Genomic DNA, 19,668 nt, shown 5'->3' with positions numbered 1-19,668 from the left:
GAAATGGCTTATTATTATACTAGAGTAGGCTATGCTTAAGTGTCCTTTGTTACAAATTTTAATTTAAATTGTAGGCTGACACGAATTAGAGGATGTCTCCCCGAGCAAGTGTTCCAACAGATCTGAATCATCCCTCCCTTTTTAAAGCAATAGATGAATATTGTCCTCATAAAAGGATTGTGTGAATAACGATCGTTCCCACAAAAATGTATTATTCTGATCCTACAGCCTTCACATTAGAAGTGATTGTATGTGTATCTTTAATTTCTTCAATATTTAAATTAGATTAATTTCTTCAATATTGAAATGAGATTTGGTAGATTCACATTTTTTTTTATTTTTATAGTACTCTATCAGCAATTGCATTACAGTTTAATTTTGCATAGAGAACATTTATATATGTTACATCTTGTGGATTAGTTGAGATTTACTCTGGGATGACTTACTTTTCAAAATGTTCCTTCTTGCCTGTGCAGGACAGCAACTCGTCTCGCTTGTCATTCAACTCAAATGTCTTTTATACATATTTTTAAATTTTCATTTTCATTTTATTCAAGCATATATATTTAAAAAGAAATCAAATTAAACATTATCCGCCGAAAACACAAAATGAACAGCAATTTCAGCAAGAGTATCTATACTCAGATTGTCAACAGCTGCTAAAAATCCCCATAGGTGTGATTGCCATACAAAAAAAGGAACATCTGAAATAGTTAAAAAAAAAAACACATCACATGACATGACCAAAACATTTAAAACATTCAAGTTAAGAATTTTTTTCTTTCTCTTTTTCTCCTTACAATAGAGAAATGACATTTCACTGTTCATCTTGTTTAGAGTAAACTCTCTGTATAAAGTAAACGTTTACTGTATAACGTACAGTATGTCTCAAATCGTAGGATGTGTTGCCTTAAACTTTGTGATAAAGAAATGAAGAGCAGTCCTCCTGTTGTCTTTCCACCTGAAGGTCTCGTTCTCACTTTTTAAGACACCGTTTACAATACTGTATTCACCTTTGAACTTGTATTATGCATTATTTCACACAACAATAACCTTTTATTTATTCTGTTCGCAGACGGATCCGACACAAACCTTATAATACGGTCGTTTTAACGGACCCCTCACCAACCTTAATCCGGTCGTTTTAACGGACCCCTCACCAACCTTAATACGGCCGTTTTAACCCATTCTGAACGGGAACCCATTTTGGTGTTAGCATCATGTTATGCTTTAGCTATTGAAAAATAGCAGATCTACAAGCTCATAGCGCGCCACTCGAAGAGTCGACTGACATTTTTAGAATCTGATCTCAGGTCAGAATGGGTTAATCAGACCTGTGTGTGTCCAGTGGAAACCTCGTATGAATCTGATCTCAGGTCAGAATGGGTTAACGGACCCCTCACCAACCTTAATCCGGTCGTTTTAACGGACCCCTCAGCAATCTTAATCCAGTCAGACCAATGCTACGTCGAACGATTAGTTGTGGGGTTCGTCGGCAAGAGCCCTCAGTTTCTCAGCCACGGCGGACGTGTTCTGGATCTTGGTGAGAAGGTTGCTCGCATTGTAAACGACGTCGAAGCTCGGACTGACAAGGAAGTGTTTCTCTAGCTCGTCGGTGTCCTTCAACAGGTGCAAGAGATCGCCCGACGTGAGGTACGTGGTGAGCGGCGACGGCGGCACGGTGAGGTCGACCTCCCCGGTGGACGTGGTCATCACGACCGTGCCGGACACAATCGATGCGTAGGACTCGACGCGCTGGTTCAACTCGCAACCCTCACAGCGGTGCACGGCCACAGAGCGGGGATCAATGTCCTTCTGCGATCTGTCACATTTTCCACAACACATCCTGTTGGTCAGACGCACGAAACGGATCCGTCCCGAGGTGGCGTTCAGAGGCTCTTCCACAGAGTTCGGCATCGACAGATGATGTGGTATTTCCTCCAGGTCGGCAATGGGGGTAATGCTGGTTTGTTTCGTGCACGTGAGGTAGAATTCCGTTTGCCGTCTGGTCGAGACGTTAGAAAAGTCGTAGCACGAGTTTATCGCGACGCGGTTTATCTGGCTGTTCCACAGCCGCAGTACGACTTGTCCAGTCGCGTCGGAAATCACGCACTCTTTGATTTCTTGGTCTTCACCTCCCGACTTTATCATGTCATGGCTGCCGTCCTTGATGCGGATCACCCGTGCCTGTAGTTTTCCGATCTGTTAATAGTGAGAAATGTTCATAGGGGTCAAGGGCGTGTAGAATCATGTTTCATAGATGTACATAATAGCATTTTTTGGTTAAAACTGCGTAAATATAAGATAGATTCTACCAGACATGGCAACCCTTCATTGAATATTTCAATAGGTGCACACTAACCCCTCCTACACAATAGATAGCACAATAGAAAATTGGAAAGAAAGAAAAGGAAAAAAATGAGTGTTTTTTCTTTATTTTATTTTTTCTTATTTAAAAAAAGAATGTCTGTAATTCACTTAATTTACAACATGTTGGAAGAGCAAGAGTGTCTGTCCTGTTGTCTGTTCACACTTGTCATTGTTTAACAGTTTTTTGTTTTTTCTTGTTTATCACACTTATATGTCATTTTTATTATGTATTGTATGTGGAACATTTACATTGCCTGTTATTTTTTTCATTTTTATTTTACTGAATTACTTATCATTGTCGATAATATTCTGAAACTGTCATACAAAAAATGCCTAATAAAAAAACAGTATATAAAAAAAACGTAAATATGAAAGTATCCTAACAAATAAATTTGCCATCGTCAAAACGTACCGTCTCTTTTGGTCCCATTTTCAACACTTGAGCGATGTCCATCTTCACGGACGCCGTGGGAGGCTTGGGGATGAACGGTACAGTCGTCTCCACCATGAATGATGTGTCTGACACATGGATATCAAATGTGTCCTCTGAGGTACCTGCAGAGAAAGATATTGGAGTCATATAATAATTGCAATAAAAAAAAGAACATGGTTATTTATTATATTCCACATGATTGTAATACTGTTACATATTAACAATTCACCAAGTTAAATGTCCAACCATATCAAATCATTTAAAATTAATTAGATTGTATTCTGTGGCTCAAATGCTGAATAAATAATGGACCTTGATATGAAAATGGTTGAAAACGGCCAATTACATAATTATATTTTTGGGGGTCCTTGACATGAAAATGTTTGAGAACGACTGATATAGAAACTGTCAGGATTTAGAAGGCATTTGTACGGACTAGAGTCTCTCCTCTCTTTTTCATGCTTTCAAGGAACTTCCTTTAATATAGTTTCAGTATTAAAATGCATCTCAAATGTTAGCCACATTTTCAGAAAATCTTCAACAGAAAAAAAAACCCAGGTTAAGCACATAGGCCTACACCACTCTTATGCTAATGTTAGGGGATGTTTCATGAGATGAGCAGTAGATGGCAGTATTTATCCATGCAATCAGGTGAGACACGTTATTAGACATTAAAACCCTGCAAGCCCCAGCAATGCTTTTTGTCAACATTTTTATTTTTAATTAATGGCTTAATTAATATCATTGTTTCTGTTCTTTTTTCACCTAAAAATCATCATTGATGTTCATTGTTTAGTCTTGCAATGCCATTGGCCATGCTATTTGCATATAAATACCCCCCCCACACACACACACAGAGGCAGAAATTCAAACAACTTCAAAATCTCTGGAGCTGACCTGTTCTGGCATTCCATATGTTGATCTGACCTCATCAAACCCTGGCCTGTACACTCAAGACACGCTCCATAATGTGGCCAGAATTCATTCCATATGTTGATCTGACCTTATCAAACCCTGGCCTGTACACTCAAGACACGCTCCATATGGGGCCAGAATTCATTCCATATGTTGATCTGACCTTATCAAACCCTGGCCTGTACACTCAAGACACGCTCCATATGGGGCCAGAATTCATTCCATATGTTGATCTGACCTTATCAAACCCTGGCCTGTACACTCAAGACACGCTCCATATGGGGCCAGAATTCATTCCATATGTTGATGATCTGACCCCTTTTTTTGGGGGGGGGGGGGGGGGGGGTTGGTTTTACGAAGGTTACCCGCAAACCTCAATCTATAGCGTAAAACCCTTTTTTCTATTTTTCTATTGGAACCCAAATATTTTAAAACAATATTATTGAATATTGTTTTAAAATATTTTGTTTCCATTCAAGTTTATTTATTTCGGTATGTGCCGCTAAACAACGTGCATAAAAACGGGTACCAAAAAACACCAAATAAAAGTGTTGTTCAAGTTCAATATACTTACTCCAACTCTTCTTAATCCGTGACAGCCTAACCGGGGTGGAGTCGTTTGCTGCCTGGCTAAACGACCTGTGCTTCGCTGCGCTGAATATCACCGCTCGGTGGAACTCCTCCCGGTCGGTTTGTATCACAGCGTTGAAGTATCTGCACGACTTCTTTGACGTTTGGATTCCGGTCACACGGTGTACGAACCCGGACACCGTGTCGTCTCCGTCAGCACAGCGTGGTTTCTTCTGGACTCTGCCGTGTGCCACCGTATTGTTTTGGCTGAGGAAAGTAAACAACAAGGTGGTCAAAATAAGAATGAAAACGCCCATAAATGCACAATAATACCGCCCCCTTTCATGACGACGCCTGGCCCAGGAAATTAATCACAATGCATTCTTCCCTCATAGACATTTCAATACGTTTTTATTTACAGACCTTTTAAGCGTCGTACGAAGCCAACTCGAGTCGTGACAAATCATAACAAAAAAACACAATATTTTGGACAAAACTAATAATTACATAGAAGAAAAAACAACAACAAAAAGTGTTGTAACCTGCCGTTTTTTTCTACTTTCTAATTCTTTGTTTGGCCCGAAAATTGTGTTATGTTGTCATGATTTGTCACGACAAGAGTTGGCTTTGTCCAGCGCTGTAAACGTCTTTAAATAAATACTTTCTGAAATGTCTATGAGGAAAATGAACGGAGAATCATTTCCTGGGCCATGGTAGGGGGCGGGACTGCGACGCTCTATAGTTGTATTTTGTAACTTGAGTAGAGGCACACAATTCCCAAAATAAGCTTATGGTAAAGGGTAGAGTATGGAGTTGAAAAACATCCCAAGGTTTTAGGAAGAGCACATAATACAGTATTAATCTGCTTTCTCCCAGCGAGCACACTAACCAAGAGTGAAGAGAACATGATAATGAGCTGAAACTCACCCATTGTTGTGGTTGTTTACAATGTTTATGTGCACACTGAGACCTGTAGGGTTGCTGGTCGACTCGTCCTGGTCACCCTAAAAAAAACACACCATAGACACATTTAGAGTTTTGCCACAAATACACACTAGCCGGTGTCATCCTAAACTGTCCTTACATTTATAAAACGGAGCCTATACGCATTCAACACCATTCATTCACTTAACTTTAGTTTAGTTTAAGTTTTCATCCTAAAGTGTGTAGGCTACTTGAGAACATGTCATTCATCATTTATTTTATTATTATATTATTATATTATTTCAGCTCCGGTGGTCAGCTCACCACCGGATCGGTGGTCACCTCACCACCGAAAATCCAGACTATGAATAGGCCTTAAGTTGCTACTCACCTTGTGTCTCTTGCCTTCATGGACAGGACCACCTGGGTGAAAAAAGGAAATAAATGAACAAAATGACATGGTTGTGCTGTGGCTAGGTGTGTGTACAGAACAGATCATGTCCTAGACATGAACAGTTTATTAAACAATTCATGAATCACAATCATTCACATTTGTTTTACTCCCCCAAGTTTTCCTTCTTGATTACTTTTAAATTATTGCAATTAATTTCTCCAATTCCTCATACTATGAATCCCTGTGTTGCTAGTGCCAAGTTAAGTCATTCTGGGCGGGAACCCCTTTTGGTGTTTTAAGCATTATGTTATGCTTTTTTTTTTAAATCGTGAAAATGTGGCCCAAATCTTTGAATATATTCTTTCAGAGTGAAGGTTTTTAACTCAAATCTTTGGTTCTGGCATACGAAATATTTTCAGATGGGGGTCGGCGGCAAAATACATAATATAATAATATTGAGCACCACTGATATAAAAACATACAGTAGGTATTTCAGAAAACTGACTTTTTTTTTTCTATTTATCCCACGATTGTGTAACCCATTTTTCACCCCTGTGTCATCTTCTAATGTTATCTAATGTGAGCCCTGGTTGGACGTCGTAGCGCGTGGAAGGAACACGTTATTCCAACCAGTTCCTTTCCCCTCCCATCAGGCGCCCCGGCTGGCCAGGGGGAGGCAGTTTTAGTGACCAGGGGGACACGGGGAGAACATGCAGACTCCACACAGAAAGGCCATTTCGCCAACCCCCGCCTTCGGGTGTGGGCACTGACGACGCGGAGGAGAGGACACGCCGCCAGCGCCCACAGCGTCCCGAGCGGGAATCGAACCCAGGACCTTGTATATCTGTGCGGCAACAGCACTACCAACTGTGCCACCGTGGCCCCCTTAGAAGACATTTTTTTAAAGAATCGTCCTCAGGTCTAAATGGGTTAACCACGGCTGGTGGATCCTATTGGTTCTCTGATCTGAACCAATAGATTGGACACACCACTGAAGTGTTTCTCTACTGTACCATGACTCGTTGGCTTGGTATCGTCTGAGGTACGTTTCAATGGATTAGGATCGATGTCCCACTCCATCTTCTTCAGGTCAGGGAAAGTATCCTTGATGTCCTGGTCAGTTTGCAGTAAATCCAGGAATCTTTTGCAAGTATCTTCTCCTTTATCCATGATCCTGTCCACAAGGCTGATGACGTGTGCCTCCACATTATCCTTGTCTTTCAGGTCTCTGTACTCACGCTGGGTTATCAGAACAGGGTCTGAAGTCTCAAAGACTCTGTCGAGGATGCGTTGGGGGTCTAAACACAGAATGTCCTGAAGCTCAGTTTTACGACGCCTGATTGCATCTTTGGCCGCCATGCTGACGCTGAAGAGAGACACAGGGAACACATTAGGTGGGGAAACACATTTTCAAAGTAAAAGTAGTTTTCTTTTATTAGACATTTTCTGCACTGCTCCCTTTCCTTAGGGAAATACATGTCACGAGTGGATATGTGTTCTTTTATTTTTATTAAGTTGAAGATTATATGAGAAGCATATTATATGCCAATGTGCAATTTCATATCGAGTGTAAAGAAAAATAGACAGATGGCAGAATTATACGTTTAATCAGAATCAAGCATTCAACCGAGCCGTGTAATAGTTAGTCGCTGAATTCAGCGGTGTGCTATTTCTTGCTAATGACCACTCCGCCGTCTAATCAAAGATTCAGGCTCAGAGCACCTGCTGCGTTACTTGAATTTTATGCTGTATCCAACATGACAGCCATGTAAACACACACACAATGTAATTGAATTAAGCTCTCAAGAATGTGACATATGACACAACATTTGAAGCGTGAAATAGACAATGCAGTACCCGAAAATGTATTCCATTTGACCAACACTCACTTTCCTGTTTCCGAGGCGACTGTTGCGCTCTGCAGAGCCAATACTTCGTGTTGTTGTCAATTTATTAATGTATGTTTTTAGTAGCTGTGGAATAATTGGGATAATGTACGGCTATGTGGTCATTGTTGCAATAGGACCACCAGGCAATAGGCATACATTATCCCTTGCAAAATGAATGGCTATAACAGTAAAGTATATAATGCTTTAGGCTTAATTGTGTAATATAGATGACTATTATAACAATTTGTATTCATTCACATTTCTATATTTTAATGTAAACAGGTTGTCCTAAGAAAGGTAAAAGTTATATATTTATTATGCTATGCACAGTTACACACAGCTCAGATGGTCAAAGGCTACTGGGGTCTTGGCAGGAGAGATGTGTCGTGTAGTTTCTCCCTTTACACTGACTAATTCTAATCTATTTGAGACAGAAACGGCTGAGCAAACGGCAGGCTTGTAGGCTGTAGTCAAAAGCACCGGACGGTCAGTTGAATGAAAACAGGCAGAGAGCGTTCTGAAGTGTTGTGTAGAGTTGATCATTTTATTGTAACCGAGACCAAGACAGACCAAGACAGAGAGCTTCCCCGTAGGCCGTTCTCACGCCCACGGGAGCACACAGCAGACTAACCACGCTTGTGGCTAGCCTCCTCAGACCTCCCCACATTGTATTTTACAGGCATTATTATACAGTTTCACATCAAACAGTTGAATTTCTGGGAGGGGGTTGAAACTTTTGCATAGAACGCATACAGAGTGATCTCTGCCAGGGCCTCTCGTTGAGACAATAGTATGCTAAACTTCTATCACACCTGGCCAGGCCAAGCTACTTCCTGGCAGACATTGACCTACTTAGCATCACCTTAGCAGTGACCAAATGTATAAGTCGGACATTTTAACATGGCTTATATTTGAATATCATGAAATATAGATACCACAGATGCAATATAAATTGTTCTATTAAGATGCAAAACAAACTGTAACAAGAAATACATACATTTTACAGCCTATTAATAACTATAGGCAACGGTATAGAACGCAGCCACTTCTATAGCCTGTCTCTCATAAAACAACAAGTGTTTGATCATCATATAAATCATAATCAACACACAACGGTTTTGTTAACTTGTTATCTACGTTATCGACAAATTCCAACAATGGTGGAAAGTAACTAAGTAGGCCTACATTTACTCAAGTAGCCTACTGTATACTTACTCAAGTACAATTTTGAGGTATTTGAGGCATGCATACTTGAATATTTCCAATTTTCAATACTTTTACTTCTTCTCCACTACATCTCGGATCAAAATATTGTGCTTTACTGCATTTATTTGAAAACGTTAGTTTAAAGTTACATGTGAATCCCTTGGCTCCTTCAAAACTGCTCTCAAAGGGCACCTACGGATGGCTGCAATTCGAAACTGGCCTCTGTAAAAGCTGAATTTTTATCTGGATTGTACTATGTTTCTGTATGGACGTGGTGTTGGGTGCCTGCACATATGCACACATGGCATCAACGCATGGTGTTGTGTGCAGGCGCCCTACACTCTGTCTTTCGTTTTCTTTTCTTTTATCCCCCTGTTCCCCTCACTGTATATATATTTTTTTCCCTTTTCGCTTCCTATATGATGAATTCCTGTTCTGTTCTTAACTACATAGAAGTGTCTATTTGTTTGTCTCTAAATGTTTTGATGAATTGAACAATGTGGACCCTGTTGTAAACAAGTGTAAGGCTTAATTGGGTCGTCCACTCACAGTTAACAGTCTTTGTATTGAGTTTGTGCTTGAAATGTACTGTAATTCTGCAAACTGTTAATAAAGATTTCAATCAATCAATCAAAAACTTTGTAGATTTTGATTATTATTACCAAACATACATTAACCCCTTCATTTTGGCCATTTGAAAAATGCCGATCTACTTGCTGTAGATTGGCTATTTTTAAATGATTTTTTTTGTACATTAGAAAATGTAAAAAATTCTTAAAGAAATTCTGCATAATGAGTAGGCATATTTTACTTTTGGCACTTTAAGTAGGGCTACATTTTGATCATTTGATGCCAAAACGTTTGCACTTTTACTCAAGTAGGCTACATTGTATTCCAGGGTTTTTTATTTTGTAACAGATTTGTTACAATTATAGTAAACAATATTCAAACAATTATTAAATAAATACTTGAGTACTATTTTGCCTCGACTGTGGACTGTGCTTTCCTGCAAATAAAATAAGTCTTTCTTCAAACCTATCCGAACCTGCCTTTTGGGTGTTTTTTACGCCGTAAATTGTTCTTCAGAACGGGAGAGTTTACCACAATACTTTTACTTAAGTAAAACGTTTTGGTACAGGCTACGTTTTCCACCACTGCTTATGGACTGCTTAGCTTACTTGTGAACAATAAACAAAGATAGGCTACTCACTGTAGTCCAAAGTCCACTGTCTCACAGTGGAAAGTTGTGTTGTAGCCTCCTACCTGCAATCCTGCATAGGCTATTATTGCAAAGAATAGCGGTCTGAGTCCACCATATGTGGTTTAACTATTAGACTACAGCACTTCATTTACTTAATTGTCTTGCGTAAATTGCGTGGTGTTGTATTCGTTGGGTATAATAACTATGTAGGCCTACGGTGCACGGATAATATCGGTAATATTCTATGCTTCTCTGTTGTTCGCTGCTGCTCTGGGGGGATTCCAAAAGACAAAAAGACCCGCTTGACCAGTGTTGCCAGATAATGCGACAGAAGAGAAATGAGCGACCAGGACACCAGGTCTATGAAAAACACATCCAGAATAATTAAGCCACTCCACACATTTAAATCTCATATTCATCAGCTGTTTGAAAATAGCTAATCTACACGCTCACAAGCTTGTAGATCGGCTCTTTACCCAAAAAAGCTTGGGGATTTAAAACAAAAATATAACAAATCTGGTATGGGGGTCGTGTGGCGGCAGTGGTACAAAACATATTTTTCAGATGAGGGTCTTCTGACATGAAAATGTTTGAGAACCACTGGTTGAAACAACATTTATGAAACAAGCCCCAAATATGCAACTATACTACTTTGAAAACAAATTACACGCAATTTTGGAGAAAAACAAGCCAGAAGTCGCTTATAACTAGCGGACATGGCAACAATGTACTTCTTTGTGACGTAACAACATCCTGTCTGCTGTTTAAAAACATAGGACCTTTTTAATATCCTTCCCAGTCCTCATCAATAAGTAGGCTATAGCCGCTATACACTTGTAACACTTCCCCATTCCCAACTGTTTTATTATATTTTTGAGACATAAAAAATAATAGAAAATCATATAAAAACCACAAAGCAGTTTAGCAGGGAACATGCAGGTTCGAATCCGGGGTGGAATATTTCAGTGCTGCTTTAACAGAAATAGAAAAAGATATAACTACCTGAAACTAAATGTGAAAAAATAGCAGAAACAGCCTAAACAGGTACAAGCTTGTTTTCTCCCTTTTTGAAGTTAACATATTCTTGCTATTGTTTTCCCTTTCCATTACCACTTTAGCATTGCATGGTTTGATACTGACCTCTTGTGTGATCATGCACCATTTATCAGTTTATTTGGTGAATATTTCATCTTTCTGTGTTGGATAGACCCAAACCTATTGGTGCAACATACAGTGCATTTAGGAGTTAAATGTTTTAATTAATGGTGTGGTCATTTTCCGGACCGTAAACATGTAGATCTGGTGTTTCTGTATTTAGTTTTTTTTTTTTACGATTATGCAATAATAATTGCAATTAGACAATTATGTCATAATTGTGACAGGACTATACTGGGGACCCTGAGCCCGGTCTGAGGCCTGGCCTGGGCTGGGCAGTCGACGCCAGCGTCCTCACTTCCCACATTCACACACAGACGGTGGCGAGCTAGCACCGACCACCTCATTGGAGGAAATGTAGGGTTCAGTGTCTTGCCCAAGGACACTTCCACATGCGGACAGGAGGAGCCGGCATTCGAACCGAAATGTCCTCTGTTTTAGTCTCTGTCAGTACGCCTGTTTCATCGAATATTTATAGGCTGATTCTTTTTGCTTTTAACAAAAAATAAATTACATTAAAAAATAGATCTTATTTATTATCGCAAGAACGGTGGCTTCCAATGTAGCTTGGTAACTTTCCAGGAATAGAAAGCCTGCAGTTGAGTTTCTAATGGCTTGGATTCACCATCCATCCCCATTCGGAGTACAACCTTAGCCCCAAAATAGCCGATCTACAAGCCCACAACGCCTCGCACTGCAGCCTGCATGCGAGGCATTGGGAGCTCGTATAGATCGGATATTTTTGGCAAAGAGGTTTGCCGTGGTATTGATGACCAACAGAAACTGACTAACAGAAAGTCGGACTTATGGGCAGTCCCCCTTTAGTTCTGGCCGGCTTGTCCCTCCGAGATACAAAAGAATCATCATACATCACATCATACATACATCATACGTATACATCATACATCATACAGTAACATACATCACATTCTGGCCAGTTACTTTTGGCATCCTCACTTTTCTGTCCTCACTCATTTATCTTCAGTTTTTAAGCCCTCAGCCAATCAAACCACCGCTATGTGGTACACACAGACACATGAAGCTGGCCATAGGAGAGCTAGCGCCCCTCAAACGAAAAGTCAGAAAGATAAGAGAATAAGAGAAGACATTAATTATAGCGTTTTAAATAAATGTTGAGAACATTTGGATGAGAGTTCGAGGGCTTCACAATCTGACCTGTCAGCAGCTCGCCTGAATGGTGAGCACAACACACACGCACACGCACACGCACACACACACACACACACACACACAGCCTGCAGAGTGTGTCTGAGAGGGCTTCAACAGTTGGACTTGAGTCAGGAAGGATCTTAGTTCCACTGACTTGGAGTTCAAGAGGAAGATGATGATGATGGTATAGCTTGTGGTGGAAAGTAAATAAGTACGTTTACTCTGTATCCTATTACTCTGTACCCTATTACTCTGTACCCTATTATTCTGTACCCTATTACTCTGTACCCTATTATTCTGTACCCTATTACTCAGTAGCCTATTGTACCAATATACGGTTTAATTTACTCAACGTCTTTCCATTTTTTGGATACTTCATACTTCTACTCCAGGCAAATACGTCTTACTCTGTACTATATCATTATTTGAAAACTTGAGTTACTTTGCAGAATTGTATTATTATTACAAAGCATACTACATTAACAGATTAAGATCTATTTAACATAGGCTATCCAATCTGGCAATCATCTATTCTACATCTACACTTTGACGGTTTACCTTTAGACCTGAGACCAGATTCTACAAATGTCTTCTAAATCATGACAGTTCTCTGAAAAAACTATGTTTCCATGTCAGTGATTCTCAAACTATATCATGTCAAGAACCCCAAAGAGTATATATATATTCAAAGACTTGAGCCACATTTTCTTGATTTAAAAATAAATTGCAGATCTACAAAGCTCGTAGCGCGGCACTCGGTGCCGCGCTACGAGCTTGTAGATCTTTTCAATTTTTCAATAGCTTAACGTATAACATAATGTTTAAAACACCAAAAGGGGTTCCCGTCCAGAATGGGTTAAAAGTGTGTTCTTGCGAGTTGAGTTGAGACGAGTCGCATCGGTGCGGTTTGGGCTTCATATAATGGTGGTATTGCTAGAGTTTTACTTGAGTAAATAATCAGATTACTTGCGTTCGTATATGAACGTCAGACGAGGCCGTTGAAGTGACACGAAGAGGACGATGATGATGAGGAGGAGATGGAGGAGTGTGTGTACGCGTGCGTGGCTGTGCGTGCGTGCCCGTCATCATGACAGTGCACATTGCCAGCTATAAAGAGACCTCCGGTCCAGGGTGGTGTCACCAGTCTGCACCATGGCATCGTGGGTAATCACCACCACCTGTCTGCTGCTCTGCTGCTGCTGTCGTCTGACACACACCAAGGCTTCAGGTGAGATCTGTCTGTCTGTCTGCCTGCCTGTCTGTCTGTCTGTCTGCCTGTCTGTCTGTCTGTCTGTCTGTCTGTCTGTCTGTCTGTCTGTTGTATGATGTATACGTCTACGATGATAAGAGCGCTTCACACGGGTGTGATCTTTTCGTCCGTTTAAAAAAGTATAGCCTATTTTCTTTCTTTTCTTTTTTTTGCCATAGTTTTAATTGACAAATTGAACATTGACAGTGCCGTGCTATGAGCTTGTAGGTCTGCTATTTTTGAAGAATCGTGCAAATGTGGCGCAAATCTTTGAACATATATTCTCTCAGAGAGAACGTTTATAACTCAATTCTTTGAACATATATATTCTCTCAGAGCGAACGTTTTTAACTCAAATCTTTGAACATAATATATTCTCTCAGAGAGAACGTTTATAACTCAAATCTTTGAACATATTATTCTCTCAGAGCCAACGTTTATAACTCAAATCTTTGAACATATTATTCTCTCAGAGCCAACGTTTATAACTCAAATCTTTGAACATATTATTCTCTCAGAGCCAACGTTTATAACTCAAATCTTTGAACATATTATTCTCTCAGAGCAAAAGTTTTTAACTCAATTCTTTGAACATATATATTCTCTCAGGGTGAACGTTTATAACTCAAATCTTTGCTTCTGGGGGGTCGCTGGAACAACATATTTTCAGATGGGGGTCGACGGCCAATCACACATATTTTTGGGTGGTCCTTGACATGAAAACGTTTCAGAACCACTGGCATTATAGAAACATGAGGTTTTTCAGAAAACTGCCAGGATTTAGAAGGCATTTGTATAGAATCGATCTCAGGTCTAAATGGGTTTAAATGGGAACACATTTGAAACGGCGGACATTCGCTGCTATACAGTGTTAGCACTATGTTATGCTTTAGCTATTGAAAAATAGCAGATCTACAAGCTCATAGCGCGCCACCGAGTGGCGCGCTACGAGCTTGTAGGTCTGCTATTTTTGAAAAATCGAAGAGCGACTGACGTAGAAGACAATTTTTAGAATCTGATCTCAGGTCAGAATGGAAAACTGTCAGGATGTAGAAGACATTTTTAGAATCTGATCTCAGGTCAGAATGGAAAACTGTCAGGATGTAGAAGACATTTTTAGAATCTGATCTCAGGTCAGAATGGGTTAATCATCATTACTATTAACGTTTTCAGAGTACCAGCTGGAGGAGGACGGCCTCACCAGCTGTGAGTCGCTACGGCAACGAGCTGGACCACAGGACCACGCCCCCCACTGCACACAAGACGGCCGCTTCAGGTATACCCGTCAACTCCAGTTGGCTTTATCCGCGGCGCAAACGTCTTTAAATAAAAAACTTTCTTGAAATGTCTATGGGGAAAAAATGCATTGGGAATTATTTCCTGGGCCCTGTCATGCATGGCGTCGTCATGACACTCTCCATCATTTAGCTGGCGGCCACCCCCTGGAACCCCCTCAAGGACCACCGTCTCACTGGGTTGTAATGATGTGTGTGTGTGTGTGTGTGTGTGCGTGTGTGTGTGTGTGTGTGTGTGTGTGTGTGTGTGTGTGTGTGTGTGTGTGTGTGTGTGTGTGTGTGTGCTTTCCAGACACGTGCAGTGCAGCGGGAGCGGTGTGACATGTTGGTGTGTGGACAGCCAGGGGCAGGAGATACCAGGGACTCAAACCAACAACTCTGTTCCACACTGTAAGTTATGAGGGAACGCCCACTGAGTGGCAGAAAAAAAACTGCTTTCTGGCCTTGACAGCCCATATAATACATCCATACAGAAAAGTCCTATCTGATTGCATTAAACAATGTTAGACTCACTTTGCCACTCACTTAATGCATGCACTCCCTCCTCCTCCTCCTCCTCCTCCTCTCTCTTCTCTCCTCCTCCTCCTCCTCCTCCTCCTCCTCCTCCTCCTCCTCCTCTCCTCCTCCTCCTCCTCCCCCTCCTCCCAGGTCTGTCTTTCTGCAGGCAGCAGAGGCAGGCGGTGTTGTCCGAGGAGGTCTCCGTCTCCGGCTCCAGCACGCCGCTCCCAGAATGCCAGCGCTCGGGGGAGTTCGCGGCGGTCCAGTGTGACCAGCGCGGCGCTGAGGGTCAGTGCTGGTGCGTGGACCCGGACGGCATGGAGCTCTACGGAACCCGACAGAACGGCAGGCCTGCAAACTGTACGACAAATACTCATGCTATACTTTCATAGACTCTCTAAGTCTATGCTATTATTGTTGCTATATACTGTATTTTTTTAGTGTGTGTGTTTTCTGTGAAAATAACCGATCTGCAAGCTCACAATGTGTCAGAGCGAGCTTGTTGATTGGCTATACTATTAAGCAGAAGTGCCATTGGCTTACCTCTGAACCCCCTGCCGCAGGTCCCGGAAGCTGTGAAGTGCGAGCGCGGCGTTTCCTCCGCACCAACAGGGGGCGGTCTCCTCCTCAGTGCTCAGTGGAGGACGGCAGCTTCCTGCCGGTGCAGTGCAAGTTCATCAACACCACGGACGCAACGGAGCTGGACCTGACGAACTCCTTCAACAGGTTCACTGAACAAAGCATAACACACGTTATGCTTTAGCCATTTAAAAATAGCAGATCTACAAGCTCATAGCGCGCCACCGAGTGGCACGCTACGAGCGGCGCGCTACGAGCTTGTAGGTCTGCTATTTTTGAAAAATCGAAGAACGACTGACATAGAAACATAGCTTTTTCAGAAAACTGTCATTTTCAAACAGACATTTTTAGAATCTGATCTCAGGTCATAATGGCTCGTTCAACAGGTTCAATGAACACACTCAGAATATTAACTCATTCAACAGGTTCACTGAACACACACACAATAAATAAATACACGGAATCTCTGTATGCACTTATGTAGGTAGTATACCTAATTACCTATGTACTGTGATTGATTGACTGACTGACTGACATATTAAATTATTGCTAAAATGTTGACCTTTCAATGAATTTGTTGCCGACATGCAAGTTAATCATTTGGATAATTTTAAGTGTGTGTGTATGTGTGTGTGTGTGTGTGTGTGTGTGTGTGTGTGTGTGTGTAGGTTCCCAGAGGCCTTTGAGACGTTCAGCAATTTCCGACAAGCTTTCCCTTCAGTCTCGTCCTACTGTTACTGCTCTGATAGCAGAGGCAGAGAGATGGACAATACAGGTACAATTTGTACAAAAGACAAACAAAAAAAATCTTTGGCTATATTTGTTAAAATAAGTCAAATACTAGTACTAGAATGAGTTAACAGTTTTTTGTATCGAGTTGTACTTGAAATGTACTGTAATTCTGCAAACCGTTAATAAAATCAATCAATCAATCAAACTCTATCACTAGGTGTGGAGCTGCTGCTCTCCCAGGTGTACGACACAGCGTTCAGAGGGGTGAGCTCGGGTCCGTCCTTCTCCCAGACCAACATCTACAGAGTCCTGCAGAGGAGACTGCTGGCGCTCAGACTGGCCCTGACCGGACTCTTCAGATGTAAGGCTCTTGTCCAGGGGTTTACAAAACGGTGGTTTGTCACTCACGTGCACCCTTTGTGGTGCGCCAACGCCTTCTAGGGGGTGCATGACATGGAAAGCCAAGGGTAATGGTGGTTTTATGGTGTTATAACGCAAAATCCGGTAGAACAGCGTTGTAAGGAGATGTATAGAGCAACTGCGGTAGCAGCGGCATGTCTCTCAGTGCAGTGACATTCTGTGGTCACTGCAGTGCAGTGACATTCTGTGGTCACTGCACACGATCTGGTTGTGGTGGGCCGGTCTGGGCCAAATTCACGCGAAAATGACCGGGCCGAATTTATGTCCCAGTCCAGCCCTGGTTCCTTGTGGTTTCCTAGGTCCTGGACCTACAGTCATGGTTCCTTGTGGTTTCCTAGGTCCTACAGACATGCTTCCTTGTGGTTTCCTGGGCCCTAAAGTCATGGTTCCTTGTAGTTTCCTAGGTCCTAAAGTCATGCTTCCTTGTAGTTTCCTAGGTCCTACAGTCATGGTTCCTTGTAGTTTCCTAGGTCCTACAGTCATGGTTCCTTGTAGTTTCCTAGGTCCTACAGTCATGTTTCCTTGTAGTTTCCTAGGTCCTACAGTCATGCTTCCTTGTAGTTTCCTAGCTCCTACAGTCATGGTTCCTTGTAGTTTCCTAGCTCCTACAGTCATGGTTCCTTGTAGTTTCCTAGCTCCTACAGCCATGCTTCCTTGTAGTTTCCTAGGTCCTACAGTCATGCTTCCTTGTGGTTTCCTAGCTCCTACAGTCATGGTTCCTTGTAGTTTCCTAGGTCCTACAGTCATGGTTCCTTGCAGTTTCCTAGGCCCTACAGTCATGCTTCCTTGTAGTTTCATAGCTCCTACAGTCATGCTTCCTTGTGGTTTCCTAGGTCCTACAGTCATGGTTCCTTGTGGTTTCCTAGGTCCTACAGTCATGGTTCCTTGTGGTTTCCTAGGTCCTACAGTCATGGTTCCTTGTAGTTTCCTAGGTCCTAAAGTCATTCTTCCTTGTAGTTTCCTAGGTCCTAAAGTCATTCTTCCTTGTAGTTTCCTAGGTCCTAAAGTCATTCTTCCTTGTAGTTTCCTAGGTCCTAAAGTCATGCTTCCTTGTGGTTTCCTAGGTCTTACAGTCATGCTTCCTTGTGGTTTCCTAGGTCCCACGGCGTGTGAGGATCAGCGGCGTGCATCAGAGCAGGTGTCCAGTGCGTACGTACCACAGTGTGAGTCCAGCAGGGGGCGGTATTCTGCCAGGCAGTGCCTGCAGGCGGGAGGACAACAGTGCTGGTGCGTGGAGCCCACCACGGGCACCGAGCTGCCTGGATCCCGACGGCTCGACGGAGACTCTGTGGACTGTGGTGAGAAGAGTAACCATTACACCATTATAAAATAGAATGTCTTCTAAATCCTAATCCTATAGTTTTATGAAAAATCAATCTATGTCAGTGCGGTGGTGTCAACTTCTTTCATGTCAAGGACACCAGAATTATCTGTATTTGGCCGTGGACCCCCATCTGTCCGTCCCCCCAGAAGCAAAGATTTGACTTAAAAATGTTCGCTCTGAAAAGATATATATTCAAATCTTGCGTGTGACATCATGCGGGAAAACCTACTGAGTGGCAAAAAACTACTTTCTGTCCTGGACAGCCCAGACATCCAAACAGAAAAGTCCTATCTGATTGCATTAAACGACGTTAAATGTCGTCTAACTCACTTTGCCACACACTCACTATATTATCATGATCATCATTATCATAATGGGTTGTAAAATGGATGATGGTGTGTTTACATTGTGATGCATGTCTAGATGCAGGTTCTGCGTCGTGTCCTGAAGGATGAGGTGTGTTTATATTGTGATGCATGTCTAGATGCAGGTTCTGCGTCGTGTCCGGCCCAGAGGCGCCAGGCTCTCTCCAGGCTGTTCTCTGGTCCAGTGGAACCACCCAGCAGAACCTCCTCCTCTGGCCTCCCGGACTCCTCATCAAGGTTACAATTAGTTGGAGTGGACTTTTCATTATAGTTTTAGTTAGTTTTGACTATTTTTTTTCTTTTCTAATTCAGTTAGTTTTAGTTAGTTGTTAGAGCGGGTTTGCTGATTTGTTTTTACTTGTGTGTTAGTTTAAAATTTGTTTAAGTTTAGAGTTTATTAGTTTTAGGTTTTTTGTTCTTCAAACTTTGGGCAGGATAAAAAAAGTGGTCAGATTAAGTAGGCCTAATGTGTAATATATTTTTTTAAATAAAGATACAATTTAAAATATATATATATTCAGGTGCAGTTGATAATGGGAGAAACTAAAACCTTTAGTTAGTTTTGTAATCACACAATACAGTTTCAACTAGTCATTGTTTTTAATTTGAGTTTTAATTTAGTTCGGTTAATGATTATTATCATTATTATTATTTTCTTTTGTTTGGGTTATTTAGTTAGTTTGTTAAACCATAATAACCTTGGCTCCGTACCTCCGTCCAGCTCCTGCACTGATCTCCTCCAGCCCGTCAAGGACCTCCTCGGAGGATCTCCCGTGGTTCCGTCCATCGTGACCGGACTGTCCGACGTCCTCCACGGGCTGTTCCCCTCCGTGGGCCTGGCGCTGGAGGCTCTGGCCCGCTCCTCCTCCCCTCAGCGCCTCCAGGAGAACCTGTTCGGAGGGAAGTTCCTCAAGAACGCTGCAGGTGAAACATTTAGAATTTAGGTGGTGTCTTCCCGACAGCAGAGATCTCATTAAGT

At 41.8% G+C, this 19,668-nt stretch overlaps 2 protein-coding genes across 4 annotated transcripts in view; one reads left to right on the top strand and one right to left on the bottom strand.

Moving 5' to 3' along the window:
* Positions 1 to 438: 438 nt before the first annotated feature.
* Positions 439 to 6,967, bottom strand: LOC308318907 (uncharacterized protein). Of its 2 annotated transcripts, none has more exons than XM_080768624.1 (6): positions 6,620 to 6,967; positions 5,604 to 5,635; positions 5,216 to 5,292; positions 4,293 to 4,555; positions 2,783 to 2,925; positions 439 to 2,202 (listed from the first exon to the last, which is right to left on the bottom strand). In XM_080768624.1, the coding sequence occupies exons 1-6, from the start codon at positions 6,963 to 6,965 to the stop codon at positions 1,477 to 1,479; spliced, it is 1,587 nt and encodes a 528-aa protein (XP_080624750.1). In that variant the 5' UTR covers positions 6,966 to 6,967; the 3' UTR covers positions 439 to 1,476. The 2 variants fall into 2 exon arrangements, with proteins under 2 accessions (XP_080624750.1, XP_080624751.1); XM_080768625.1 differs by having other exon boundaries at positions 6,626 to 6,967.
* Positions 6,968 to 13,377: 6,410 nt separating this feature from the next.
* tg (thyroglobulin) overlaps positions 13,378 to 19,668 on the top strand; it is a 38,274-nt gene continuing 31,983 nt past the window's right edge. For both annotated transcript variants that reach the window (XM_080767947.1, XM_080767946.1), the window contains exons 1-10: positions 13,378 to 13,455; positions 14,650 to 14,752; positions 15,064 to 15,161; positions 15,420 to 15,629; positions 15,833 to 15,995; positions 16,517 to 16,623; positions 16,798 to 16,941; positions 18,098 to 18,295; positions 18,809 to 18,926; positions 19,411 to 19,613. In XM_080767947.1, the coding sequence (XP_080624073.1) occupies positions 13,380 to 13,455; positions 14,650 to 14,752; positions 15,064 to 15,161; positions 15,420 to 15,629; positions 15,833 to 15,995; positions 16,517 to 16,623; positions 16,798 to 16,941; positions 18,098 to 18,295; positions 18,809 to 18,926; positions 19,411 to 19,613 (1,420 nt within the window). In that variant the 5' untranslated portion in view covers positions 13,378 to 13,379. The remainder of the gene's footprint in view (positions 13,456 to 14,649; positions 14,753 to 15,063; positions 15,162 to 15,419; positions 15,630 to 15,832; positions 15,996 to 16,516; positions 16,624 to 16,797; positions 16,942 to 18,097; positions 18,296 to 18,808; positions 18,927 to 19,410; positions 19,614 to 19,668) is intronic.

Source organism: Protomyctophum bolini (genome assembly GCF_963924005.1).
Source record: "Protomyctophum bolini genome assembly, chromosome: 7".
Lineage (NCBI taxonomy): Eukaryota > Metazoa > Chordata > Actinopteri > Myctophiformes > Myctophidae > Protomyctophum > Protomyctophum bolini.
The sequence above is the reverse complement of the archived record's forward strand: the minus strand, read 5'-3'. Positions and strand labels throughout refer to the sequence as shown.